The following is a 27,759-nucleotide window of genomic DNA, read 5'->3' on the forward strand; positions in this document are numbered from 1 at the left end:
CGGGAGCTCAGCTAGCTGAGGAGAAAGCGGCGCGGTGCGGCGCGGCGCCGGGAGGTGGGTTCTCGGCCAGCGCGGCGGGCGGTGGTAGGTGCGCAACGGGGTGGGCGGGGGCGTGACGGTCCGGCGCGGGGGCCGCGGGGTCGGGTTTCCGACTGTCACCGCGTCCCGGGCGTGCTGACGGAGGGGGCGTGCTGACGGAGGGGGCGTGGGGGCCTGGCTGCCGGGCCTCCGTCCGAGCGGGGCGCGGGGACCGGCCGCGGTGCGGGTGGCGGTTTCGCAGCCCGCGCGCCCTGGGCCCGCGACCGCCCGCCGGGCCGCCGCCGCCGGCTCTGCCCCGCGGCCCGAGCGCCGGGCAGGGCGCGACGTGGGTCCGGAGCCGACCTCGGACCCGCGGGACACCGACCCCGGGGGTCGCGCCGGCGCCCCTCACCAGGCGCTGTCGGCTCTCCGGCCGGCTCCGGGCGAGGCGGCGGTGGGAAGAGCTGGCTCTGTGTCACTCCTTCCTCGGGCGCTTTCGGTCTCTGCGGGGTAGGAAATCCTCTTCTAGACTCGAAATTGCAACAGATTCTCTGATAACGTTCTGTCTTCGAAGACCTGCAGCTGCTCCCGTCCTGGTCCTACGCTTGCCCCAGGATTACACGCTGCCCACCTGCCGCCTAGGTATCTACCCAGCCTCTGAGTCCTGTCCGGCGGGTGCCTCCTGGGGTGGCCGCTGTGCCAGGCGGCAGCTGTCCGCCAGGCTGTGCTGGGGACGAAAGCGTTTCCACAGGGCCCCTGGGCGCTGTGCTCTCTGAGCCTTGAGTAAGCACAGCTGGAGGTCGGGGGCCCCTGGGCGCTGTGCTCTCTGAGCCTTGAGTAAGCACAGCTGGAGGTCGGGGATGGGCTGCACTCGGTCAAGGTCCTCTTCTGGCAAGGGCGCTGGTGGCCTGATGGCCTTACTCTGTAGGGAACAGACGAGCGGTGGGCTTCCTGGATTACCACTTGCTGGGCTGACACTTAAGGCCAGAGGCTGAAGACCACCTGGGCAGTGCGGAGGCGCGGGTCAGCTGTTAAGATAGCGATGTGCCTGGGAGGCACAGACCTGGTGGCCGATGTGGCTGTGGTTGTGATGCTTGTGTTGAGGTCTTTACCTAGCTGCTTATTCCTGGTGAGGAGTTTGCCTGCCTTTCCAGGGCCAGTAGAAGGACTTGAAGGTGGTTTTCCTTAGTTCTGTGTGTGTTTTCTCCGAGGTCTGCAGGAACATCTAGGCAATTACAGGGGGGAAAAAATCCCATTATTCATCAGATACAGCGGTTTATTCCACTTGAGGCAAGGGCTCCGCTCCATCTTCACTTTCTAGCCCCAGTACACAGTAGCTACCTGTAAACATTTACTTAATTGCCTTGAAGACAGATGTGCTGGTTTTTTCTTTTTAAGGGATACAGGGTTGGAGAAACAAACCCAGGTAAGAAAAGATCAAGAAAACTCGCAGAGGTTTTACAGTTTCCATTTCTAGCCAGTGGTACAACCCCCACATACGCATCCTTTTATCCTGAAGGTTGGTCCTCGTTTAGTCTTCTCAGGTAAAGCCTGTATGAGAAGTACTTATCCAGTAGCGAGTGCTCTGTTCAGAAGCTCATCTCTCCCTATGGACAGGGCTGGAGCCACGTCGCATTCATCTTTGCTCCCCCATTGCCTCATATGGAATGGGCCAGGGGTTCTCCCTGAATGGTTGTTGAAATGAACCAAGGTGCTAAAACTAATGCAGTGGTTTTCATCTGGATGAAGGGTGACCTTCAGAGGATGTAGAAGTAATCTAGTAATCTTGGCAGGTTTTTCATAATAACAAAATTCACACCCTGAATTTGCAAGTTCACCTGCTGGTGAGCCATGCTAGCTGTCGCTGACCACACCTGCCAGGACTGTCAGCAGGCCAAGTGACCTTGGGCATGCAGTGTTGCGCCTAATTCTCATTACAGTCTCAGCCAATCTCAGAAGACATATTTAAGTGTTTGCTTTTAGATTGTTGCTGGTTTGAAGTACATAAGGACAATGAAGCAGGTTATAAAAAAGCACTTAATATTTACCCTGTTCAATGTTTTACCTGTTTGAGCATAGCTTCTCTGTTATGACAACTCTGTGCAGGGAAGAAAAAAAGCCTTTTCAACTTGAAGCAGCAGTTTCAGTGGCTGTTTCAAGTGTCACTTTCCAAATGGAGATAATATCAGAGAAACAACACCTTGGGCTTTTCACTAAGGACCAACCTAAATTCATTATTTGATGATTTTTGTTGTTCTTTCAGTGCAGGTTTATCCAAATCATAATTCACATGATGAGGACTTGTGCCCGGTATTCTGTGGCTACAAAGTTGAGTGAGCCTGTGCCCTTGAAGAGCTTAGGGTACAGTGAGGAGACGGGCCAGTGAACTGTGGCACTGCAGTCGGCGCTCTCACAGAGGCAGACGGAGCTTGCTATGGGCACAGAGGGATGGAGTCCAGCTGGCCTTTAGTGGGGGCTCCTGAGAAGGGCTCGAATTAAATTTTGAAGAACGGGGAGTTCCCTGGCGGTCCAGTGGTTAAGGCTCCATGCTCTCATTGCCGAGGGCATGGGTTCAATCCCTAGTCAGGGAACTAAGATCCCACAAGCCTCGCGGTGTGGTAAAAAAAAAAAAAAAAAATTTTTTTTTTTTTAAAAACGAATGGGAGTGGCAGGGCCACATGAGGGAATGAGACTTCTAGGCCAAGGCACAGTGTGTGAAGTACAGGAATACAGCTCCCACCCACCGGCTGTTGGGAGAAGGGCAGTGGGTAGCTCCGGTGGTTGGGGTGAGGAGAGGGAGATTAAGTTAAGGAGCTAGGCTGGTGGCAGTCAGGAGAGGCCTTGAGTACCAGTCCCGAGTTTGCATTTTACCCTGAGAGTGGTGGGGAGCCGCTAAGGGATCTCGGGTTTGTGAGTGACTGGTCAGATTGTGCCCTCATGGGTGACCAGGCAGTGGTGGCCAGGGTGGGTTGGTGAAGTCCTGCACTGAGGGCGGTTAACAGAACACGGGGATATACCTGGCGGGACAAAAGGCCCAGCACCAAGGAAGGGCAGTGGGGACAGAAAAGAGAGCAAGACCTTGAGACAAGTGGCTGCAGGGATGAGAAGGACCAGGGATAAAGGAGGACTTAGGGAACATTCCAAGGTTAGGTGACTGGCAGCTGGTAAGGCTGTGCCACACAGAGTGTGCTGGAAGGGACAGGCCTGGGAGTGGGTGATGACTTGCGGTGTGGAGATGTTGAGCTGAGGGTCGGTAAGAATTCCTGGATAGAGATTGGTCTGGAGCCAAGGAGAGCAAACACAAAAGTGTCCTGGGTACTACTTCCTGTGTGGCACTGAAGCCAGGGAGTGGGGTGGTGTGGAATGAGAAAAAGAAGACTGAACCTTGGAGATGCCTGATGTTTCATGTCTGTAGAGCAGAGTAGATAAGGTAACAAAAATCTGATTAATGATCTCTTGCCTTTTGGGGAGATGGGGGCAGGATAGTGGGCTTTTTATTTCTGTCGTAGAGCCCCTGTTTGTTGGTTAAACAGCAAAATGTAAGATACTAAAGGTGCAAAATCACATGATTGATTCCCGGGGCTTCCTGTCACATGTGTGTTTATTTGCCTTTTGGGAAACTTCCAGATTGTCACTCATCTCAAAGGACCTCATTCCCCTCCAGCCCGACAGTTGGTCCTCTCAGGGCGTTCTCACAATTAGATCTCTGAAAACAGGCCTTCTCAGACACAGAGATAGATCCAAGGTCGCAGAATTCTCTGGGTCCTGTCGCTCTTCTTCCAGGACCCCAGTTTCTGTGTAGTGCATCAGCATTAGCAGCAGGTGGGACTTTGGAAAGACTCTTGAAGATACAGAGGCCAAGTGTATAGTGCCCCCTCCGTAATCTTTCCCCCATGCTGAGGGGCCACACGGGAGAGGGTGAGGAAAGGCAAAAGGAGTTCCTCTTTACCCAAAGGAGGCGCATGGCCCCCAGGGCTGTCCCGGCCTCTGGATAAGTGCTGTTAGCAGTTATCTTCGTCTCTTAGGGAACCTGCTCAGTTAGGGGTATGTGCAACAAGCTCTCCTTCTATCTTGTGCAGTTATGGTCCCCTGCCTGACTGTGGGACCTTATCCATCTCCCCTGGGTATTGCCCAAGGAGCTGCTGGCAGAGGTCACGTGCGCGCGGTCATGGTTTCTCCCTCCATCCTGCCCAGCCTGCACTCTCCTCTTACAGGCCATTGAGAAGCCACTACACATGGCTTGGCCTGTTTCGCATAACCTGAAACTGTGTGTCCGCCTAATTGTTACACAATTTTAATTGGGTACCAATTGATTACCGATGGGTGATTCTGTTACCAATAAAAGCCCTTCCACTGTGTAGCATTCTAAATGTAGCTCATTACCTGTGTCCCACCAAAAGCTTCCCTGGCTTCTGTCCCTTCAGCCTTTCCTTGAGTCAGTTTGTCCTCATTCCCTAATTATCATCTGTAATTCATTTTTCAGCAAGGGTCATTCCCGCCTTCCTATCTTCCTAAACCTGTGGGCCTTCAAAGGATCCAGGGGTATACGTTAACTCCACTTGCCTCTGGTTTCTTTCCCTGCCTTCCTGGGCCATCCCATCCCCACCTCCCAGCACACAGAAGCACTGTCCTTCCTCGGCAGCCTGGTGAACCCCAGGCCTCTGTCTTGGGCCCTTTGGCCTCTTAGAGCCCATGAAGCTGGGCTGTAGACTGTCTTTGAATCTGAGCCATGAATGACACTCACTGGCCCTAAACAGCTATGCTCTCCAAGGCCCTGTCCTGTTCGCATGCTGTTTCTGCTGCTTCCTGGCCGAAGGCCTCCTCAGCCTTCAGGTTCTAGGCCAGGCAGGTGCTGGCTAGGGAATCCTTCCAGACCCCTCTTTTCTTGTAGGCTGGGGGCCCAGACACCCTGTGCTTTTCTCTCATAGCATCTGCTCCTGAGTTGGCATGGTCAATACACCATGTCCTCACATCCAGAAGCTCATTGAGAGCTAGGACTGGGCCTTGCATCTTCATATTCCAGCACTTGATACACTGGTGTTCAGGAAGTGTCTTGAATGCCTACTAAAATGATTAAACCTGCAAGATTCCCTCCCAGCCCAGCTCTGTTGTCAGGCCTAAAGATACTTGCTGAGAGCCTGCCATGTGCCCAGCCTTCCGAGGCACACCTATCACAGGCACCTTGCTTAGAATTCAGACCAGTCAAAATTCTAGCTTCTGACAGCTGGGTTTTCTCTCTCTGCTTCTCATTCTGTGTAGCTAGTTGGTTTCTCCTATGCCCTTGGGGGCTGTTGTTGGGAGGACCTTTTGAACTCAGAAGGTAAAGACCTTGAATTAGCAGAGCCCCCTTGCAACCCCAGTCCCTGCTTGTGGGTGGACCAAACCAGCAGTGAGCGGGGGTTGCTCCTTATTGTGGTGCGCAGGCTTCTCATTGCAGTGGTTTCTCTTTGTTGCAGAGCACAGGCTCTAGGCACGGGCTTCAGTATTTGCAGCGCTCGGGCCCTAGAGCGCGCGGGCTTCAGTAGTTGCAGTGCATGGGCTCAGTAGTTGTGGCGCACAGGCTTAGCTGCTCTGTGGCATGTGGGACCTTCCCGGACCAAGGATTGAACCTGTGTCCCCAGTCCGCGTTGGCAGGCAGATTCTTACCCACTGCGCCACCAGGGAAGTCCCAGCGCCAAGTCTTAACCACTAGACCGCCAGGGAAGTCCCCGAGTCCCTGCAGGAAACCTTTCGAGTGGCTAATACGGTTAGGACTCTGCCCTGCTCGGGTCCCATCCATAGGCTCAGTTGCCACTGGTAAGACCTGCATTTGAACTTCTGACCAGCGGCAGCAGATGGGCCAGCCAACTGGCCTACGGTGCTGTGACTAATGCCTCCTTAATGGTTACGCCCCTTTATACCTGGCACGTGCCCTCCATTATGTGCCATCAGCAAAGGGCCCACTATCAGGTTCCGGGTAACTGGCAGCCTGGCAGTCACTGTGGAATGCCAGTTTCCATTAGCATTTGAAAAATCCCAGTGCTGCTTCAGGGCTGAGGCGGAGCCCAGTCTGCCTTCTCATCATGTGAAGATGTCTGCTGGGAAGGACACACGCCTAGAACAAACAAGTTGGCAAATGGCCCCTGTTATTTAGAGTTAAATTTCCCTCTTGGGCCCAAGTGGTTTGGGATTTTCCCGAGTCTCCATCTGTTTCCTTCTCTTGCTTCCTCCTTCCTGGGTACACTGAGTATATGGTGTGAGACACCTGGGCTCAAAGTCACAGTAGAGTAGAAGAGCTTGATTCATAAGCAGCTCATCACAGAGGCCTGCCAAGTTCAAACAGACTTGGACAAGGAGGGGTGGAGTGTGGGGAGGTTGCCCTCAGTCCTGCCTGTGAGGTCAGGAGTCTAGAAAGGCTGGTGAAGGAGGGGGCATTGGGCCGAGGCTTGAAGCAGACTGGCCCGAGAGGAGGAAGAAGAACAAGTGTGTCCTGCCTTTCCCCCTTCCCACTGTCAAGACTCCTGAAGCTGCCCTACGTGGAGGGCAGGTAGGGCCAAATCCTGAAAGGAGGGGGGGTGGGGCGGTGGGCGGGAAAGGGTTTCAGGTGGAGAGCTGGGGCAGAGCGGGTTGGGAGTCAGAGCTGAGCTACGTTGGAGTCACATGAAGTGTGTGAAGGTGGGGAGACTTCAGGAAAGCAGTTGGAGGTATGGGACCTGAGAATTCTTGGCTGAAAAGATGGATTTCTGCAAAAGGGACATTTGAGGGACAGGGACAGGAGCAGCAGCAGCCAGAGAGGCAAGGAGACAGACAGAAGGGGTTTCTGGAGGCCTGGGGAGAGGAGAGCTGAGAGCAGTTGGGTCAGCTCTGTGTGATTCAGGGAGATAAGGGCTCAAAGGTGTCTGTTAGGTCTGGCAGCCAGGCGTGAAGGGCGAGGGGGGAGACATACAGCCTGCTCTCCCCGGGAGCTTGACTGGGAAGGAAAGAAAGAGGAAAGGCTTAGCTCAAGGGGAGTGTTGGGTGCTGGGGTTGGGGGCCTATCTAACAGATCCAGGACCAAGGGTGGGGGTGCATATCAAGGGCCAAGGTCAGACAGGAGAGGATGCTTCTTGCGTGACACTGGGTTCTCAAGGAGAGTGGTAGATGTGAAGCTGTTGGCTAGTGTGGGGACCAGGGGCGGGTGCCACGAGGCATGCTGAGGGCTGCCAGGTGGCTCCAAGGGCCACGAGCAGGGCAGTGTGATTTTCTCTCTATAGTTGGTCAGGCTGGCCTCTCGTGGGGCTTCTGGGTAGCTGAGACAGGAGCATGGAAGTGGTGGAGCTGAGGCTTGGAGGGTCAGGTCTAGGCTGAGCAGACAAGGAAGTAAAGTCACAAAGGATTGGCGGTGCGGGGAGATAGAGTTATGGCGAGTGGGAGGAGGGCAGTGAAGAGCTTCAGGACAGTTACAAGAGAGTGGGGTGTTTGTGATATGCGCTCACTGAGTGGAGGAGTTTCTGGGGCTGACCTGGGTGTAGATGAAGCATCAGAGATGTAAAGGTTTCTAAAGTTGGGGAGCTTTGGGCTTCCCTGGTGGCGCAGTGGTTGAGAGTCCGCCTGCCGATGCAGGGGACACAGGTTCGTGCCCCGGTCCTGGAAGATCCCACATGCCGCAGAGCAGCTGGGCCCGTGAGCCATGGCCACTGAGCCTGCGCGTCCGGAGTCTGTGCTCCACAACGGGAGAAGCCACAGCAGTGAGAGGCCTGCGTACCGCAAAAAAAAAAAAAAAAAAAAAACCCAAAAAGTTGGGGAGCTTTGAACCAGGTCTGCCTGCTTGACCCTCGAATGCCCTGCAATGAGGGCAGCTGAGAGGAGGAGGCCAAGAACTGGAATGAAGTGTGTGGCACGTCCTGGGGAGACCCTGGACAGAGGGGTGTCAGAACCCTGGGGAGACCCTGGAGAGAAGGGGCAGGGTCCCAGGGAGAGCCCCCTGCTTTCTGGCCTGGAGGAAGGGTGCATTAGGGGAGAGGATGAGGAGGTGGGGGATTGTTTGCTACAAGCCAAGTTCCAGAGCAAGAAGAGATTTGGGAGTTGGGAGTGAGGTCAGTAAAAAGCAAGGCAGCAAAGGAAGCGAATGTGGGGGATCGGTGACCGTAGTCACCCCAATCAATGACACTGTCACCACCAGTCATCCGCAGAATTGGGAATCATCCTATTGCTGAGGCCTTGGGCAGGGAGATGAGTATCCTCGACCTAGGACTCCAGACAGAGTCTTGAAGCTGTGTCTCCGAGGCCTCCAGCAGATCCTTGGGAGTGGGGTTGGGCATTTCCCTGGCCTCTCCCTGGCCTCGTCCTATGGACGGGAGCACTGGGCCTCTCCTAAGGAAGTCAGACTTGGACTTGAGAGGAAGGTCCCAGCCTGAGGAGAGGGTGGAATGCATCCTGCTCCAGGCCCCACCCACCCTGCCCCTTCTGGGTGTGCTAGGTGGATGGCCTCAGGAATAACTCCCACCCCCCACCTCCATCCACCTTCTCTGCCTCAGAGCTCCACCTGCCATACCCTACTCACCAGCCCAGATTCCCTTCCAGGCTGTCCCACCTGCCCTGCTCCTCTACCCAAATACCCTACAAGCAGAGCCACAGGCAGGAGGTCATCTGCTCTTCCCTGTCCTGCTGCCACATTCTGTGCCTGGCACCCTGAGATCTTATCAGACAGTGACCATGTCCTGTAATTGCTGTGTCTTTCTCATCCCCAGACCTCACATACCCTGAGGGCTAGAGTGGGGCCACTAGTTGTTTGAAGGATTCGTCATTCTGCTGCGTCCTGGCTGGGGACCAATGGTCTCTGAGGGTGAGGGGCTCCCTAGAGAGCGCGTGCTCTGAATTCCACCCTGGGGAAACTGCCTGAGAGGAGCATACGTTTCTTGGTCACGTGGAACTCCTCAGGCCCAGGACCTAGCGCCTCTCACTGCCCCTCCTTCCCATCTGTCGCCCCGTTCTTGGCTGGTCGGCAGGGCTGGAACCAGCCTCCTTCCTCTTCTTTCTTTGTTTCCTGATCTCACTCTCAGGAAACAGATGTGGGATTGCTCAGAGTGAAGGGGAAGAACTGAGACACAACTGTGCAGCACCCTGTCCTGTGGTGCAGTGACTAAGGCCCGGCCAGGCTGAGCCCCGGTTGCTTGGGCTATGAGCTATTCCTGCAGCCAAGGGGGAGGGTGGGGAGTGGTCAGGCTGGGCTGGGCAGAGGTCAGTAGGAGTGGGTAGGCTTCCTGGGGAGCACCAGGCTCCCTCTGCACAGGGCTGACTTTTTCCACCTGGGCCACAGTTGGCTCTTTGGTGGCCTCTGGGTATGTGGAGGGGCCATCTGTGAAGCCCACTGGGTGATAGAGGAGTCCAGGAGCCAGTGTAGGTGTCAGGGCTGAGGGGTGGGTGTCTGGGCAGGATCTCAGCACAGCAGCCCAGGGTTCTGCCTCACCTAACCTGCTCTGGCATTTGCCTGAGAGGCATCTGTGTCATAACAGGCACTTTAAAATGGAGCACTTCCTCTGCCCCACCAAAACCCCACCCCTGGGCCAGAATTCTCTGTTCTTTGCTTGGGTCTTTGCCCCCCACCCCGAACAGGTCACCTCATCTGGTGGAATCCACCCCATCTTCTGCATCCTCCCTGGCCAGCTCAGCCCAACCCTCCTCCTGCCTCCGCTTCTGGACTCTGCCCTCCTTCCTCCTTGGCCGCCAGGGGTTTTTTCTAAAATGCAGATATGATATGTCACCTTCTGCTTCGGCTCTTCTCCTCCTGCTCCCTCTTGTGTGGGGGTGATGTCTGGTCTTCTAGTGCAGCTGGCACAGAAGGCCATCAGCCCCTCCTATCCCACCTCCGGTCACTCCCTACCATCTCTCTGAGGCTCCCCAGTTTGCCGTGCTCTCCCTCATGCATTTGTCCCCACTCCCGTCTTTGTACACTCAGGTACTATTGTCCCCTCTGTGGCACTCACACCGAGTCAACGCCTGCCTTGGTGGTCTGCCAGTGCCCCGCCTGGGCTCTCGTAGTCTCACTGTGGATGCCGTGACCACTGGTCTCCTCGAGAGCTGTCTTTTACCCTCGTATCCCCGGTGCCCTGCCCAGAAAAGGAACTTCGTAGAAGTTTGTCAAATGAATGAAAGTTTGAGTCAAGGGGAGGCATGATGGGGTGCTGGGCCCTCTGGGAGAGGCAGCCTGTAAGGAAGGCATAGTGCCGAGTGTTGTCGGGTGGTTAAGATGGAATCACCCAGGCTTAAGGGGGGTGGGGGCGGTCTGTCACATGCAAGTGAGTTTTTTTTCAAATCCAGTTGTTTGGGAAAATCATGTTCCCCACTAAAAAGGTGAGAAAGGCAGAGGTCTTGTGACTATCAGACCATGGGTAGTGCTTTGGGATAGCAGTGTGGCATTAAGAAGCCAGCCCTCAACTGGCTGAGGAGGGAGTGCAGTGGGGCTGGCCCTCCTGGGTGACCTGCGCTCCTGAGATGGGAGAGGGGTCGAAGACACTTGTGGGGTCACTCTGGAGGCAGAAGTGGCGGGTATGGGGTGGGAGGGCTTCTCCCACCCCACTGGCCGCCTTCCTCTTCCTGTGGGCACACTTTGGGGGTTCACCAAGGAGAGCAGAGTTCGAGTTTATTTGACCTCCCATGGGTTGTTCCCAGCCAAAGCGTCATGTCACAGGAACTCCCCTCCTCAGAAAAGCTTCCTGGCCCAGGGTCCATGGGACTGCAGTCCTAGAGCTGCTGAAGGGGCCCCCTAACACCCCTAAATAGAGGTCACTTAGTTCCACTTAACGTTTTTATTTTTTCTTTTTAAGGAATACTTGCTTTCCATTAGGTAGCTTGAACTCTCAAAACAGGTATAGTATTTGTGAGTAAAGGGACATGACGGTGACTGGAAGGGGCTTCCGGGTGGGGAAGCAGTAGCACAGGCAGGGAAGGGGAAGAAGGGCCCTCGAAGAGGCCATTCGAAGGGACCATCCCAAAGAGAGCAGGGGCCTTCTCGGGCCCGTGGGAGAACCTTGGCAGCAGCCTCCTGTGGCTGCACTGCCCCCTTAAGGAGGGGCACGGTTCAGCTTCACCACAGGACTGATCGGGCATTAGCATTGACCTGCCTGACCCCATCACTCCCCAGACGTCCCTGAGCCAGTGCCAGACCAGCAGAGCCCAAGGAGCAGTAACGACGAGAGGCCCTCGGGACTTCTGAGCTGCCCTGGTGAGCCAGGCCGGGCTGAGTGCCTTCTATAAACAGGCTCAGTTAATCCTCACAGCAGTCAGCTTTTAAACCCGTCTGTTGGATCACATACCTTCCCTGCTTCCCACTGCACTTAAAGTCCAGGCTCCTCCCCGTGCACGATCCAACCCATGGATGTCTCCGCTCTTCTTTCTCACTGTGCCCTGGCTGTACTGGATGCTTTTCCCTTTCTGGAGCAGGCCTCTTGCTGCCTCGGGGCCTTTGCACGCGGTCTTCTCGTGGTCCAGAGTGACCTCTCCTCAGCTCTTCTGGCAGCTTCCCTCTCATCACTTCAGCTCGGCAGGGAAGCGGTCCTCCTGACAACCCTAGCTGAAGTAGCCGCCACCCTCCAGACACACGGCGTGGTGTCCCAACTATCTGAAATGGTCACTGTGTGCAGTTCTTGTGAGTCTAACAGGATGCTGAGCAGAATTTTTCCTGTTTTCCCAGAATTGCAGGTTAGGCCCAAAGCTAAGGACAGAAAGCACAAAGTTCTTTCCTACATTCTAAATTCAGGGAGCTGTGGGCAGCTGGGGCCAGCCTCCTCCCACAGGGCTGATGGAGAGGTGCCACCCCAGAGCCAGCCCTGCCCCCACCCTCTTCTTCTGCAGTGAACTTGAGACTGGGGGGGGCGGTGCTTAAGGTGAGTGCAGTGTTTGAGATTAGAATTCACTCCCTCCCTCCCCTTCCTGAGGCTGAGGGAAAGTGGTTTCCTAGTGCACCTGCCGCCAGGGCCCCGCTGGCAGAGAAGAGTGGCTGTTTGCCCTGGGCTGCCACAGGGCAAGGGGGAGTGGAAGAGAATGGGATGTGCCTGTGTGTGGGGTGTCACCCACACCCCAGCCAGTGAGCCCAGAGTAAGAGCTTAACCCACAGGTGCTGTGTGGGGATTAATGTCTGTCCAGTGGCTTATATTCATTGGCTCCATTTTAGAGACGGGCACCAGCTGTTCGGGGAGGAGGCATGGCTTATCTGAGGTTCAGCCCAACAAGCGGCAGAACTGGACTCTGAGCCCGGCCTGTCTGACTTTAAACTGGCTCGCTTCCCGAGTAAACTGCTTCCCTTCTCTACCACTGGCTGCCAGGCATGGACCAGGGAGCACAGCCTCCTTCCTGGGCCTGGCGCCTCAGTCAGGAGCTGGGGGACTGTGGGGAGCCGGTGAGGCCTTGTTTCTGAGTGGGAGCTGGAGGTGTGGACAGTGTTGCAGGATGGCTGCAAGCTGCAGGTGGGACAGCTCGGGGAGGGTGTACCTTCACCTCCACACGGTGAGTGAGGGTCCAGCCCAGCGACTTTGTGTTTTTGATCCGTTTCCCATCTCCTGACTTCCCCTTCCCAATAGCCAGCTTAAACTATCTAACTGGGTTGTGGATGCGTGTGCACGTAAATGAAAGAAAAAGGTTTTGAAGGACATGCACTTAGATGTGAACAGTGATTACCTTAGGTAGAAGAGGGAGTAGGATTGAGGGGGTAACTTAAACAGGACTTTACATTTTTACTGTATAATTTTGTATTACTGGATGTTTTCATGATTATGTGTTTATGTAAAAAACAAACCAAACAAAAACCTGCCCTGAGACCTGGCTTTATAGATGCCTAAGGAGGTCATCATAAGCCTTGTTTGCCCTGCTCCACAAACACCATGCTGTCTTTTCAGGTGGGAGGAGGCCTGCAGGGATCCAGGACCTCCTTCAGGGTCTTCTGCACCTGTCTTTGCCTCGGAGTCCCCAGGCTGCAACAACTTGCTACAACAAATAAAACAGTGGGGGACTTCCCTGGCGGTCCAGTGGTTAGGACTCTGTGCTTCCACTGCAGGGGGCGTGGGTTTGATCCCTGATCAGGGAACTAAGATCCCACGTGCCCTGCGGCACAGCCACAAAAGAACAAACAAAAAGTGGGTCTTGGGCTTCCCTGATGGCGCAGTGGTTGAGAGTCTGCCTGCCGATGCAGGGGACGTGGGTTCGTGCCCCGGTCCGGGAAGATCCCACATGCCCCAGAGCAGCTGGGCCCGTGAGCCATGGCCGCTGAACCTGCGCGTCTGGAATCTGTGCTCCACAACGGGAGAGGCCACAACAGTGAGAGGCCCGCGTACCGCAAAAAAAAAAAAAAAAGTGGGTCTGCTTCTCCCTGAAGGTCCTTTCTGAAGGAATTTGCAAGGTGCAATAACCGTTTTTGGAGTTTCCAGTTTAATGTTCAACCTGAATCTGAGGCCACTTGAGCAAGATTTGGCACTGTCCTGCCTAGCTCTTATCCTGTTTATAAACACTTTTTTTTTTTTTTTTTTTGCGGTACGCAGGCCTCTCACTGCTGCGGCCTCTTCCATTGCGGAGCACAGGCTCTGGACGCGCAGGCTCAGCGGCCATGGCTCACGGGCCCAGCCACTCCGCGGCATGTGGGATCTTCCCAGACCGGGGCATGAACCCCTGTCCCCTGCATCGGCAGGCGGACTCTCAACCACTGCGCCACCAGGGAAGCCCATATTCTGTTTATAAACATGTTTATTGCCCTGACAAGGAGTGGATTCTATTCGAGAAAAGAGGATAGGCCTGGGGTCCCTCCAGAGGCTAGTGGGCTCAGAGCCTAGAACGAAAGATGTAAACTGTACAGGTAATTCACAACCTGGGGAAATGGGAGAGCCTTAACTGCCATCCCTCCCAGGATAGAGCAAACAGACCAACTGCCATTTGGGATTCTTTTCTGGGGAAGAAGTTTCCAGCACTGGCAGCGCCTGGTCCTGCTGTGGGTAAGGTTTTTCCAGTGGGATGTGTTAAATAGATGTTGTCACAAAACCTTATTTCTGTGGGAAAGTCCCTATAAAAACAGTATCAATGGATATATATCCAGGGACTTGAACAGATACTTGTACCGCTGTGTTCACAGCAGAATTATTCACAACAGCCAAAAGGTAGAAACAACCCAAATGTCCATCGACAGATGAATAGATAAACAAAATGTGTTCTGTCCATACAATGGAACATTAGCCATAAAGAGGAATGAAATTCTGATGTTGCAGGGAGCAAGGATGAATACGTGGAGCACAGGATTTTTAGGGCAGTGAAAATACATTTTATGATACTATAATAAGGGTACATGCCATTTTATATTTGTCCAAACTCATGTACAACACCAAGAATGAATCCTCATTGATCTATAGATTTGCGTGATGTGTCAGTTTAAGCTCATCAGTTGTAACAAATGTACCATCTAGTGGGGAAGGTTGATAACCGGGAGGCTGTGCATGCGTGGGGGCAGAGGGTATGTGGGAAATCTCTGTACCATCCTCTCTAGCTGTGAACCTAAAACTGCTCTAAATAATAGTCTTAAATTCAAAAAATATATTCTCATACATGCTATAAACATAAATGAACCTTGAGGACATAATCAGTGAAATAAGCCAGACACGAAAGGGCAAATATTGTATGATTCCACTAATATGAGGTCCCTAGAGTGGTCAAATTCATAGGAAGTAGAATGGTGGATAACAGGCTGGGGGCCAGGGAATGAGGAGGTCGTGTTTAAAGGATGCAGAGTTTCTATTTGGGAAGATGAAAAAGTTCCAGAGATGGATGGTGGTAATGGTTGCACAGCATTGTGAATGTACTGAATGCGACTGAACTGTATACTTATAAATGGTTAAAATGGTAAATTTTGTTAGGTATATTTTAACACAATAAAAAAACCCACCGTATCAAGGTGATTTCTCAAGACATCTTCTTGAATATAACAGGTTTTACATTACAATTCTTTCCACTCAATATTTTTAAAATGTTACTTTTAATATTTTCAGATAAATGTTCTTGATGCAAGCAGAACCAGAATGATCTGGTCATTTACCAAAACTCACTGAAGCAAACCCTTGTGATAACTCTGGACAGTGTACCATCCCAGGTGGAAAGGTTAGTCAAAGGTGCATGGGCAGACTATTGTACTTTAGTGTTTAGGACAGTAGCCTTTGGCAAAACAAATGTCAGATTGCGGTATTCTGAACGGTAGACTTCTGTCTTGCTGTCCACATGCAGCCAGAGACTCTCAAATAGCACATTTTATCCTTTTTTTTTTTTTAAATGTCTGCACGAATCTCAATAGTTGCCCAAATCCCCCAATACTTCTGGTTCATTTGGTTCCAGAAATGTCTAATTTTGAAGCTGTGACACCTTCCATTTATTTCTCAGCCCTCATGTCTACTCCCCACCACTGAGTCTTCTCGGAATACCTGCCCGAAACTTAGCTGTTATTTTTAGAGAATTAAGAGCTGGCCTCCAGGTTGCAAGCCAGGGGTCTTGGGGCAGAAACGCAGCATCTGTTGACTTCATGGAGTCTTCTTGACTAGCTGCTCCTTTTACAAGGCCTGCAGGGTGAAGCGTGGGGGCCCGGTGGGCCACCCACCCCTGAGCAGAGAGTTGTTTACAGTAGAGTCAGCCTCTCGAAGCCCTTTCTCATGACCCAGAATCTATGTGACCTCTTCCAGTATCTTCATAAGCCCCAAGGAAAGAAGTTATGCTCCAGAGTTCGTAGTGAATTCTCAGAGTATCCACTTATCTTAAATGGAAGCCCTACTGATACTTTATAGAAGGACTAAAACAGGACTTCCCTGGTGGTGCAGTGGTTAAGAATCCGCCTGTCAATGCAGGGTACATGGGTTCGAGCCCTCTTCCGGGAAGATCCCACATGCCGCGGAGCAACTAAGCCCGTGCACCACACTACTGAGCCTGCACTCTAGAGCCCGCGAGCCACAGCTACTGAGCCCACATGCCACAATTACTGAAGCCCGCGTGCCTAGAGCCCGTGCTCCACAACAAGAGAAGCCACCACAATGAGAAGCCCCCGCACCGCAACGAAGAGTAGCCCGTTTGCCGCAACTAGACAAAGCCCGCGCGCAGCAACAAAGACCCAAAACAGCCAAAAATAAAAATTCATTAATTTTAAAATAAAGTATACAATTCAATTAAAAAAAAGACTAAAACAAAAACATGTGTTTTTTAAATGTAAACCTTTATACACGCATACTAAGCATGGTTTTTAATCCTGTAGGATATGGGATGGCAAACAGGTTAGCAGAGAAGCCTCGGACAGAGTGCTGGTGGATTTAGCTGCTCTTCGCCCCCTCCTGGCAGCCCTGGGCCTCCTCCTGGGCACGCCCTGCGCTATGGACTCCCCGGGCTACAACTGCTTTGTGGACAGGGATAAGATGGATGCCACCATCCAGGACCTGGGGCCCAAGGAGCTGAGCTGCACCGAGCTGCAGGAGCTGAAGCAGCTGGCGCGCCAGGGCTACTGGGCCCGCAGCTACACCCTGCGGGGAAAGGTGTACCAGCGCCTGATCCGGGATATCCCCTGCCGCACGGTCACACCAGACGCCAGCGTGTACAGTGACATCGTCGGCAAGATCGTGGGCAAGCACAGCAGTGGAAGCCTGCCCTTGCCCGAGTTTGTAGACAACACGCAGGTGCCCAGCTACTGCCTGAACACACGGGGCGAGGGCGCCGTGCGTAAGATCCTGCTGTGCATCGCCAACCAGTTCCCTGATGTCTCCTTCTGCCCCGCGCTGCCTGCGGTCGTGGCCCTGCTGCTCCACTACAGCATCGACGAGGCCGAGTGCTTCGAGAAGGCCTGCCGCATCCTGGCCTGCAACGACCCCAGCAAGAAGCTAATCGACCAGAGCTTCCTGGCCTTCGAGTCTTCCTGCATGACGTTCGGGGACCTGGTGAACAAGTACTGCCAGGCAGCCCACAAGCTGATGGTGGCCATTTCAGAGGACGTCCTGCAGGTCTATGCGGACTGGCAGCGGTGGCTGTTTGGGGAGCTGCCCCTCAACTACTTTGCTCGCGTCTTTGACGTCTTCCTGGTGGAAGGTTACAAGGTGCTGTACCGCGTGGCGCTGGCAATCCTCAAATTCTTCCACAAGGTGAGAGCTGGGCAGCCGCTGGAGTCAGACAACGTGAAGCAGGATATCCGCACCTTTGTCAAGGACATCGCCAAGACTGTGTCTCCCGAGAAGCTGCTGGAGAAAGCGTTTGCCATCCGCCTCTTTTCTCGGAAGGAGATTCAGCTCCTACAGATGGCCAATGAGAAAGCTCTGAAGCAGAAGGGCATCACTGTCAAGCAGAAGAGGTAGGCAGGGGCTACCATCAGGGCCCAAGTGGGGTGGGGCTTTGGGGGAATGCATTCTGGGTGCTTGGGGCCTGAGCTTGTCCAGCCAGCCATCCGTGTGTGGATAGAAAGCCACGGGAAAGGAGAAAGGGCCTTCCTGGCTACAGCCACAGGCTGCTGAGGCAACTGTGGGTGCAGAAGGCATAGGGTCCTGTTCCCGGGTACAGGGGCCATGGCTGAGATGGAAGCTGGATGCTGACCATGGCCCCAGCAGGTCCAGCAGTGAGCCAGGCTGTCCTCCTTGGGTCATTTTAGAGCAGCTTCTGCTCCACCACTCTAGCTCTGGGCTCCCTTGCCGGCCATTCTCGTGGCTGCTGAGCGTGGCCCCCTGCCCTGAGCACAGACCCCTGGGGAACAGGCGTGGCAAGGGCCCATGGTGTCCTGAGACCTCGGCGGCAGACGCTGTGAGTGTACTCTAGGTGTGGAGGCCTTTCTTGCAGGCCAAAGGCAGGCGTATCCTGGGCATCAGTACTTGCAACTAACCTCTCCTTGTCTGTTTTATTTTTCTTCCTCTTCTCCACGTCTGTTGCTTCCTCCTGTTTTTCAGTGTTTCACTTGCTAAAAGGTAGGTCTGGAAACCATGTCTCCACGCCTGGCTTCCCTCTGTCTTCCAGCCTGGCTGCTTGCTCTGGCTCTCGGCGCTGGCTTCAGCAGTGCTGCCTCAGAGCCTGTCCGAAGTTCAGGCCCTGTCTGTCTGCCTGCCTGTCGGTGCTTGGCTGGCCAGGAAGCATTGTCTTTCAGAGCTGACTCACTCTCTATCCCCATTAGAGAAAAGGTGCTTTTGTCCCCACCCAGGCTGGGCGCTCTCCCCTCTGTGTAGCGGGGTGGGAGCAGGACTCCAGGGGGACAGCTCCACCCCGTTTCTTCCTGAGGGCCCCTAGAACCAGGCTCTGACCTGGCTGAACAGGTGAGACGTTTCCTCCAGGCTGAGCTCACACAAGAGGCTCTGCACACCTCCAGGGTGGGGGGCGTGGCCAGGGCTGGGGTCGCAGCTGTGCTCTGACCTCTTCCCACTCCCCCAGGCAGTTTGTGCACCTGGCTGTTCATGCAGAGAACTTCCACTCAGAGATTGTTGGCGTGAAGGAGATGAGAGACATCTGGTCATGGGTCCCTGAGCGGTTCGCCCTCTGCCAGCCCCTCCTGCTCTTCTCTTCGCTGCAGCACGGGTACAGCCTGACCAGGTAATGCCCAGGAGGCTGGGGAATACTGGGCCTACCCTCCCAAGGCCCCAAGGTATGGACTTCAAGGGCCAGACAGTGCAGAAGGGGTGGAGTGAGCTGTGGAGTTGCCCAGCTTCTTCGTCCTGTCCCCACTTCCGGGAGGTCATGGTGGGCCTGGAAATGAGCCTTCAAACATGAGCACCTGGGCAAGGCCCTGTCTCTTCCTGGGGGGCCCTAGAATTGGGAGCCCCTTTTCTGGGCATCTCTCTCTCACTCCAAGGCCACCCAAACATCAGATGTCATTACAGTACACGCCGTAGCTCCAGGCCCCCACGTAGGCGTTGTGATGACACGGGAGGCAGAGTTTCCCTCCTGGGAGCTTACAGAACTGTCAGGACAACTTGAGGCGGCCGGCCTTGGTTCACTACTCCTCCACCCCACTTCATCAATCCACACACCAGGTCCATGTTGGCCCTGTGGGCTGTGCCGGGCCCTGTACAGGCTTCCCCCAGGGCACACTGTCTCCCAGGGTCACTCTGCCAGGCGTGGCCACCCCCCTAGAGCCTCAGATGGCAGGTAGCTTCTGACCCAAGGTCTGGCTTGGGTCATAGGTGATGCAGTCGGGGCTGGCCCAGCCACACAGCAGGCACCAGAGCTGTGCTGACCTGGCCCCCACCTCTGTGCAGTGTGGGAGGCCTGCTGAGGGACGGCTAAGCAGGGCCACCAGGGGTGCCAGCCAACCCCTGGGCACCTGGTGCTGGCACAGCGGCAGCCTCAGTCCTCCTCACATGCTTCTCAGTGCTGCCTAGCTTCCGAGGACGTTCCGAGCTTTCCCAGAGCAGGGACCTGTTCCTCTGGTTCTTGCTTCCCTGAAGCATCTGGCACGTGGCTCTGTCTGCTGGGGGCCCTCTGCCATGCAGCTTCTCCTCTGTGTCACACCAGGGCAGAGAGTCCTGGGACCTTTGACCGCTTGGCCTGCGGACCTCCTGGCCAGGGCTCCATCTTGTCTGAGAAAAGTGCCTGGGCCAAGGTGTTACCATCCAAGCCACTGTGCCTGGTCCCTGGGAGAGGAGGACAAGCAGTTTCCAGGTCCATCCACCCCCAGACAGCCTGGGGCAACAGAGGCTGGCTGAAGTGGCACAGGGAAGGGGTGCAGGTGTGATTGTTACTGTCAGGACTGGCATGTGTGGTCTCTGCCCCCAGGTTCTATTTCCAGTGTGAAGGACACGAGCCCACCCTCCTGCTCATCAAGACCACGCAAAAGGAGGTGAGGAGGGACCAGAGGGAGCTTGGGGTCCTGGCCTCTGATGAGCTCTGGGGGAGTCTGTGCCCCAGAGAGGATGGGTGTTCCCTGATAGCCCCTACCCAGGCTCCCTGGGCTTAGGGGTGCAGAGCAGGGCCAGCCCTCTACAGAGAGGTGAATCTAGCCTCCCCTAGGACCCCCTAAGTACCCAGAGCCTCCCTGTTTCCCCTTGGGGTCCAGGCCCCAAGCCTGACACAGCCTGGCAGTTTAGAGGAGCTTTGCAGGAATGCCTAGTGAGTGAGGCCTCACCTCCTCCTGTAGTAGTTGGCTAGCACCAGGTGAGTTGTCTGCCTTCACCTGCCTCCAGCCCCCGACAGGTAGTTCTCAGGGCCTTGTTCTCTGCAGTGCTGTCATCTGGAAAGTATCTAAGATGTCTAGAATAAAGTCAGAGCTCACGCGCCCCAGTCCTGGGGGTGTCTGCATGAGATAGAGGCTCCTCGTTCAGTGGCTCCCAAACCTGCACCTGTGGGAGTTTCAGTTTCTTCACCCTGTTGCAGAGTCTGCGTCTGGCTCTCCAGGAGAAGCCCAGGCATCTATGTTATAGCAGATGGCTCTGATTGTCAGATACTTTGGGCAAATCCTGTAGCGACTCAAAGGAGTGACTCTTTAATGGTGAAATCAACCACTTTGCTGGCTGATGGGAGGGTTGGAAAACGTTTCTTGAGCAGGGGTGCTTCCTGGAAGCTTCCATCTGAGGGGCCTCCCTGGCACTGATGCCCACAATCAGAGTGTGGATATGGAGCTTATTCCCATGCTTTAGGGCCCAAGAGGGAAATGAAAATATCCCAACTAAGCTGATGGCAGCCGAGGCAGCCCCCGCGCATGGTCACTGCCAGCCCCATGCCCTCCAAACTCTGACTTTCCCATACTACTCTCCAGCCCTGGCCCTCAAGTGTGAGGGGGGCTGTGACCACAACACCCCCAGCTGTGACTGTACTGTGGCTTCTCAGCAGGTCCTGAGTGAGGGGACACTCCTGCAGGCAAGCAGGGCACAGCCTCACCCTGGGCCTTTCTCCCCAGGTGTGTGGAGCTTACCTGTCAACAGACTGGAGTGAGAGAAACAAGTTTGGAGGCAAGCTGGGCTTCTTTGGGACCGGAGAATGCTTTGTGTTTAGGGTGAGTGGGCCTCCCTGTGGGAGATCACCCCCACTCACGTGACCCTGTTTACTTCTATCAGAGCTGTTACCCTACAGGCTAACCTCGCCGTCTCTCTCTGGTTTGTGATCATTAGACCGTGAGCTCCGTGAGAGCGGGCAGGCCCTCATCTGCGCTGTGTGGCGCCATCTCCCAGCCCCCACTCAGGGCCTCACTCAAGGCACTGATGATGAATTGGGTGGGGTGGGGGGCGGGAAGCTGGCAGGGGCCCTGTGGGCGCCATGTGCCAACTCCTCATGCTGCCCTTTTGCCCTCAGCTGCAGCCCGAGGTCCAGCGCTACGAGTGGGTGGTCATCAAACACCCAGAGCTGACCAAGCCTGTGTCCTTGGAGTCTACCACCATTCTGTCCTCGCCCTGCCACTCTGTGTCCTCAGACCCTGCTGACCGCCTCTCGCCGTTCCTGGCTGCTCGACACTTCAACCTGCCCTCCAAGACGGAGTCCTTGTTCATGGCCGGGGGCAACGACTGCCTCATCATAGGTGGGCGCCTCCCTGCACCTCAGGCTGGGCTCCTGTCTGCCCTTGGTCACTTAGCCTGGGAGGAGGGTACGGGGTCGTGGGTGGCTGAAGCCCCAGGCCAGCTCTTGCTGAGCCAGGTGATAGGTACCTCACCTGAGGGACAGGCAGAGCCCCTGTGATGACGGAGGAAGGCAGTGGGATTGTTGGGGGTGGAGCATGCATGCGGGGCAGGCGTGGGGACCTGAGGCTGTGTGTGGGGAATTGAGCTCACTAGCAGGGTCTCACCAGGAGCCGGGGGACTTTACAGAGTGGAAAGCCAGCCCCGTGGTTTTAGAGAGGCCTCTGGCAGGGCTGCACAGGGACGGCTCCAAGACTTGCCCTGTACAAGTGGAGTTGCTCAGGAGCAGAAGGAGAGCCCCTTGGGGGCAGCGCTGGACAGCGGGCAGCCACTGACCAAGCATCCCACAGGTGGAGGGGGCGGCCAGGCACTCTACATCGACGGGGACCTGAACCGGGGCCGCACAGGCCACTGCGACACTTTCAACAACCAGCCCCTCTGCTCTGAGAACTTCCTCATCGCTGCTGTGGAGGCCTGGGGCTTCCAAGACCCTGACACCCAGTGACAGGCGTGATCTAACGGTGACCGAGCTGCTGCTGTAGGGTGGGGTGGTGGCTGGGCCCCTTCTTCAGGGAGGAGGCAGTGAATGAAGACCGCCCCCCCCCCCACGTGCGTGGGCACCATCAGGGTGCAGCTGGGCTCTGGTGCTGGGCTGGGGAGTGGTGCCAGCACCTCAGCTGGCCAGGCCTGTCCCTCCTGGCCCTTCTCAGACCTGCCCATACTTGCTACTGTCTCCACCTCGGACTCAGGCCCTGGCTGTTCTCTGTGCAGGCATCCTGTGCCCAAGACCGGAAGGGTTAAGTCTTGCAGCCCCTGAGCCTTGGTTCTGTGGGGTGAGAGGGGTGGGGGAGATGAGACTGGAAAGGCAGAGGGAGCCTGCCCCTCGAGTGTGGGTCCATGGCACCCCCTGCTGGTGCCTCTGAGCATGGCTCCCAAGCAGGCCCTGCGGCCTCCTGCCGGGCCTGCTGCTGGTGGTTCCCTAGGGGTGTGTTGGTCTTGGGAAGACAACAGGCATCCTGGGGACTATTCCTTAGCAGGAGCATCTGCCTGAAACTTCTGACTCAGTTCCCTCCTCCCTATACTGGCCTTCTGGGGGTGCCTCTCAGACAGGAACAGTAGGGTGAAGGCAGGGAGGGTAGGCTGTATGCAGGGCTCTGGGCCCCTCCCGAGGGAGGGCCAAGGGCCAGTAGGATGAAGGGCTGCAGGGGACAGTACGTGTCCTTGTGTTTCCACAGAGCCTGATGCTTCTGCTGGGCCTCAGTGTGTAGCCACGCCTAAAGAGGCTGACCAGGGAGGGGCCCTCCGTGACTGACCCCAAACCAACCAACATTTCAAGGGGCCTGCCTGGAGAAGCCTGGACCCCTGGAACCTTTTTCAGCCCTCCTCCTCTTCAGCTCGGGCCCTCCTTAGCTCCACTGCAGTCCTTGCGGCGGCCCCATTTCACTGCAGTGACGTGGCCCAGGATCCTGTCCAGACCCCTCAGCACGGAGTGCTGGCCTCGTCCAGGCCTACCCACCTCACCTTCATTGTGCTCCACACACCCTCCCCAGCTCCCTGCCCCCGAGCACCTTCCTGACACATCCCTCTGCATGGCATGAGTTCTGCGTCTCTCAGGGCTGTGTGAGCCCTGCAGGGAGTGGCCCTCCCACCCCATGACCTCCCTCAGCTGGTCCTGAGGGCCTGGGCACACCCCTGAGGAAAGAGGACAAGCGGACATCCAAGGGGCTGTGCTGAGGCCATGGCAGCCTGCGCCACAGATGCCAGGGGGTCCTGCCTCTCCATGTCCCCACATGCCACGCCTCTGTCCTCCACATCTTGCTTGCTCTTCGTGTGGGGTGCTCATCCTCCCCTGCCCACCTACTCAGATCCCCCCTGAGCCAGGCCAAAGTGATACAGAAGGAAGGACCGGGAACCCTGTGTGGCTTTGGGCAAGCTGATGAACCTGTCTGGAACTCAGTTTCCCCAACTGTAAAATGGGGCCAGTCATCCTGCTGTGCTGTACCCACAGGACTGCTGAGAGGCTCTGAGGGGCCAGTGTGAATCCCTGTAGAAGGGAGAGGTGTTGGGAGGTGGTGTCACAGCTTACCCCCCCCACCAGACCCTGCAGCCCTCGCTGCCCCCTGTCCTCGAGCCCCCACAGCCCTCACCTGTACTTTGGTGTTCATTAAACACAGTCTCGTTACGTGAACTCCAGGGATCCCGAGTCTGGTTTCTTCAATTAGGGGGACCTCCCGGGGCTACCCGCCTCTGGGCATGCCACCGAACAGGGTGCAGCCTCCTGCTTGTCAGTGTTCTATCACGGGAACGTCGAAGGCCTTTTAAAAGCACAGCCTTTCAGAAGCAGCTGAAGGCATACCTGAGCGCTATTTGCATGGCCTCCTCTGTAAACTTCCTGAACTGGGGTGTTCTTTTTCTGGAGAGTAAGTCCAGAGGATTCTCTGTGGCTGCCCCAAGGGCCCCCAGAGGTCTGCCAGGGAGGGTGACTGCTGATTAGTCACGATTTCTGTATCATGAGATCTTCATGTGTGCATGTAAAATATTCAGTTTCTTTGAATTTCACATCTTCTCCCTAACTTTTCTGCTAAACTAAAAGGTATGTGGTTATTATCTCTATTTTTTATTCTTATTATTGTCCTTGTTATCTGATATTAGGTGTTAATACTCTATTATTTCTTCCTGATTATTACTAGCATTTTATGTTAAAAATTAGCCAAAGTTTTATGGATTTGCATAATGAGTTATTTGTTTTTCTAGAAACATTTGAAAATTTATTTCAAAAACAAAAAATTAGGGACTTCCCTGGTGGCACAGTTGTTCAGAATCCACCTGCCAATGCAGGGGGCATGGGTTCGATCCCTGGTCCGGGAAGATCCCACATGCCGTGGAGCAACTAAGCCCGTGCGCCACAACTACTGAGCCTGCGCTATAGAGCTGCAAGCCACAACTACTGAGCCCGCAAGCCACAACTACTGAAGCCTGCGCACCTAGAGCCCGTGCTCCGCAACAAGAGAAGCCACCACAATGAGAAGCCCGTGCACTGCAACGAAGAGTAGCCCCTGCTCACCACAAGTGCAGAAAGCCCACGCGCAGCAACGAAGACCCAACGCAGCCAAAAATTAATTAATTTTTTAAATTTTTATAAATAAGAAAAGCAAAAAATTGAACATAGATTAAACCAATTCATTATCAAAGTGGACTATGCATTTAAGGCTTTAGAAAATCAGTTTTTAAAAAATAATTTGTAATACAAGAGTAAGTCATTTGTATTTTATGAGTTTTTCAGTTTTAATTATTGAATTAAAATAAGTATTTCAATTTTTCCTATTTTTATAAGTTCCATGCCTATTATTTTTTTCAGGATTTCAGGGCAACTTGTTTTAGAAAATTCTGAAGATTTCACAAGGGCTTCAAATTTCTTTTATCTATTTCCTGAAGCCACAGAGCCTTTATAATAGTCTCCTTACATATTTTATGTTTAGTAGATTCAGTTTTTGTCACTTTATTTTGAAATAATTTTAGATTTACAGAAGAGTTTCATGGATGGTATAGAGCTCCCACGACCCCTCCCTACCCTCCCCCAGTGTTAATAGTGCATGTTTATCAAACCTAAGAAATGACCATTAGTATGATGCTGGAAACTTAAACTACAGTCTGTATTCAGATTCCCTCAGTTTTTCTATAGTCGTTTTTGTTCCAGGAATAGATTTAATTTTTATAACTGTTTACTTCCTCATATTTTAGTTAAATCCTGAATGTCATTAAGTTCACATGACTAACACTGGTCAAAAAAAAATTGCCATAATTAGGCCGTACAGTGACTGTGTCAAATATGTATTCCTGTATCTCAACGGTCCTCCCCCAACTGTCGTGTTTACACAGAGAGGTCGCCAAATGAGGCAGGAGTGCCAGGCACACCTCGCAGGTGCTTCACCCTACGATGTCAAGTTAGAAAGAAAAGTGTTTGCATGTTTAAAAATAACCTGTCGTAAAAAAAAAAAGAATTTATGATCTTCGTTATATACATGTCAGACTGTGCTTGAAGTTAGGTGCAGTGTCATGTGACTCATGTCTGGAGCTGAAATGCCTCCCATGCGTGCAGACCCACTCATTTCACCCGACCGCGTGGAATTTATCAACACCGCACTTGGCGACCAAGGAAGCAAAGTTAGTGGGCACACTGTCACACAGACACTGACCCATGATGTGACATGGGACACACCAACTAACAAAAGCTTCCGCCTTAGACCGCTAAAGCCCAGGTGTGGCTGCTCAGTTAGGTTCCCCATTAGATGCGCCCCTGGTTGCAGGGAGCCTGCAGGTCTGATCTTGTCCAGTGATATGGTCGATAACGTGGTGAAGCTAGCTCAACCCAAGCTATCCCAGCCCCTGTTTTTATTTTCACACAAAGATACAGGAGCAAGCCCCTGTTCTATTTCACCCTGAAGTGCGTTGACTGGCAAAGGACACGTTTTGTCAAAAGTTTACAAGCTAAAGATCGAAGAGGAGAGCTGTGTGAATAATTTTACCTTCTTGTTCTTGTCTAGGATGGTTATTGGCTGAAAAATGGATTACTGGACTGACACTTTAGAGCATTTAAATGAATGTAAAAAAAATATTTTGAGGACCTTGTGGAAATACGTGTAGTGAGTGAATGTGTAACTTTGAAGCAAAATCTAACTTTGGAAAAATAAGTGATTTAGTGATATGTTTGGTCAGTGTTAATTTTGAGTCCTAAATAAAATGAATGAGAACATATGGATCAACATCACTGTGAAGTATTTGATTTGAAAATGTTTCAGTGGGATGGGAATTTCTGAAGGAACCACTGGACATGAATTTGAGGGACTGCATTAGCTGATCCTGATCAACGGGGAGGAGTTTCTTCATTCCAGAGATAGATCCTCTGCTGCCGCTGGTGCCAACCAAGTCTTCCCCTGATGGATTTTGTCTACTGTTCTTCACAGCACCCGGCGTGTGGACGTGCTCCGTAAACGTGAGGAATGGCCATCAGGAAATGTCGCCCAAACTTCTCTGTCCAGAATTGCAAGGATCCCTGTCTGTGTAAAACTCAGTGTCAAAAAGTCATGCTCATTCAAAATAAGCTTATTCTATCTGGAAGTTTATGGAAGTCACTATGAATGTCTTTTCTAATCCCTTGCATTTTAGTTGGGTGTACGTATACAACAAACACGTAAGACCTATTTTCTCTGCCACCTGCACACACCTGTCCTTCAGTTCCTCCCAGGGCTGGCGGATTGCCAGTGGCCCTCCCATCCTGCCGGCAGCCTTGGCGGCTCTGTCGCGCTCTTGCCTTCTGTTCCTCTTCCCCACACTGGCGGCTGGACACTCACTCCTGCTGCTCCCCCTTCCTTTGCCGTTGCCTTCCAAGACCTGCGTGTTCCCGTCATCCCTTTCCTCCTGCCACCTTCAGATGGCTTGGCCCAGGTCCCAGAAATCCTGGGCTGGTAGGGGAAGAGAGGCTTGGCCCCAGTGCTGCCAGCTCTCTGACACCAGCTGTTTCAGTTCCTCTTCTGAACGAAGAGACTGGGCCTCTGGACCATTTCCCATCCATCAGTGGGCTGCGTGCCCCTGCCCCAGTACCCCTCCCCTGTTGGCCTGTGAGAGCAGGAGCCCCCTGTGGTGCTGCCCATGCTGGTGTCCATCGGACAGTTCTGGATGGGGATGGCTGTGCACCTGTCTCATGTGTCAGTGTGTGTTCCTGGGGCCTGCGGTTGGGGATGCCCCAACATTCCCTGCAGTCCCTTCTTACTGTAAGTGGGCTTAGGCCCATCTTATGGTTGACATTAAGACACTGCGACCCTGGGACTTCCCTAGTGGCGCAGTGGTTAAGAACCTACCTGCCAGTGCAGGGGACATGGGTTCGAGCCCTGGTCCACGAAGATCCCACATGCCACAGAATAACTAAGCCCGTGAGCCACAACTACTGAGCCTGCACTCTAGAGCCCACGAGCCACAACTACTGAAGCCCACGCGCCTAGAGACCGTGCTCCGCAGCGAGAGAAGCCACCGCAATGAAGAGTAGCCCCCGCTCTCCGCAACTACAGAAAGCCTGCGCACAGTAACGAAGACCCAACACAGCGCCACCCCCCCAAAAAAAAGGACACTGTGACCCGGGCCAGAGTTGGGCAAGATGCGTTCCCTGGGTGGGGGGATGGAGAAGGCCCCCATAGGGGAGGTAGGG

At 54.1% G+C, this 27,759-nt stretch overlaps 1 protein-coding gene across 12 annotated transcripts; it reads left to right on the forward strand.

The window, feature by feature from the left end:
• On the forward strand, positions 1–26,320 carry TBC1D24 (TBC1 domain family member 24). 12 transcript variants are annotated; one of them, XM_060123643.1, is made up of 8 exons: positions 1–54; positions 16,244–17,323; positions 18,385–18,543; positions 19,726–19,789; positions 20,846–20,941; positions 21,238–21,460; positions 21,908–22,078; positions 24,312–24,442. In XM_060123643.1, exons 2-7 carry the CDS (start codon positions 16,359–16,361, stop codon positions 22,060–22,062), a joined length of 1,662 nt encoding a protein of 553 aa, XP_059979626.1. In that variant the 5' UTR covers positions 1–54; positions 16,244–16,358; the 3' UTR covers positions 22,063–22,078; positions 24,312–24,442. The 12 variants fall into 12 exon arrangements, with proteins under 12 accessions (XP_059979626.1, XP_059979625.1, XP_059979627.1 ...); XM_060123642.1 differs by lacking the exon at positions 24,312–24,442 and adding an exon at positions 22,793–23,745; XM_060123644.1 differs by lacking the exon at positions 24,312–24,442 and adding an exon at positions 22,793–23,745 and having other exon boundaries at positions 21,244–21,460.
• The last annotated feature ends 1,439 nt before the right edge of the window (positions 26,321–27,759 follow it).

This window comes from Lagenorhynchus albirostris, chromosome 15 (genome assembly GCF_949774975.1).
Source record: "Lagenorhynchus albirostris chromosome 15, mLagAlb1.1, whole genome shotgun sequence".
Lineage (NCBI taxonomy): Eukaryota > Metazoa > Chordata > Mammalia > Artiodactyla > Delphinidae > Lagenorhynchus > Lagenorhynchus albirostris.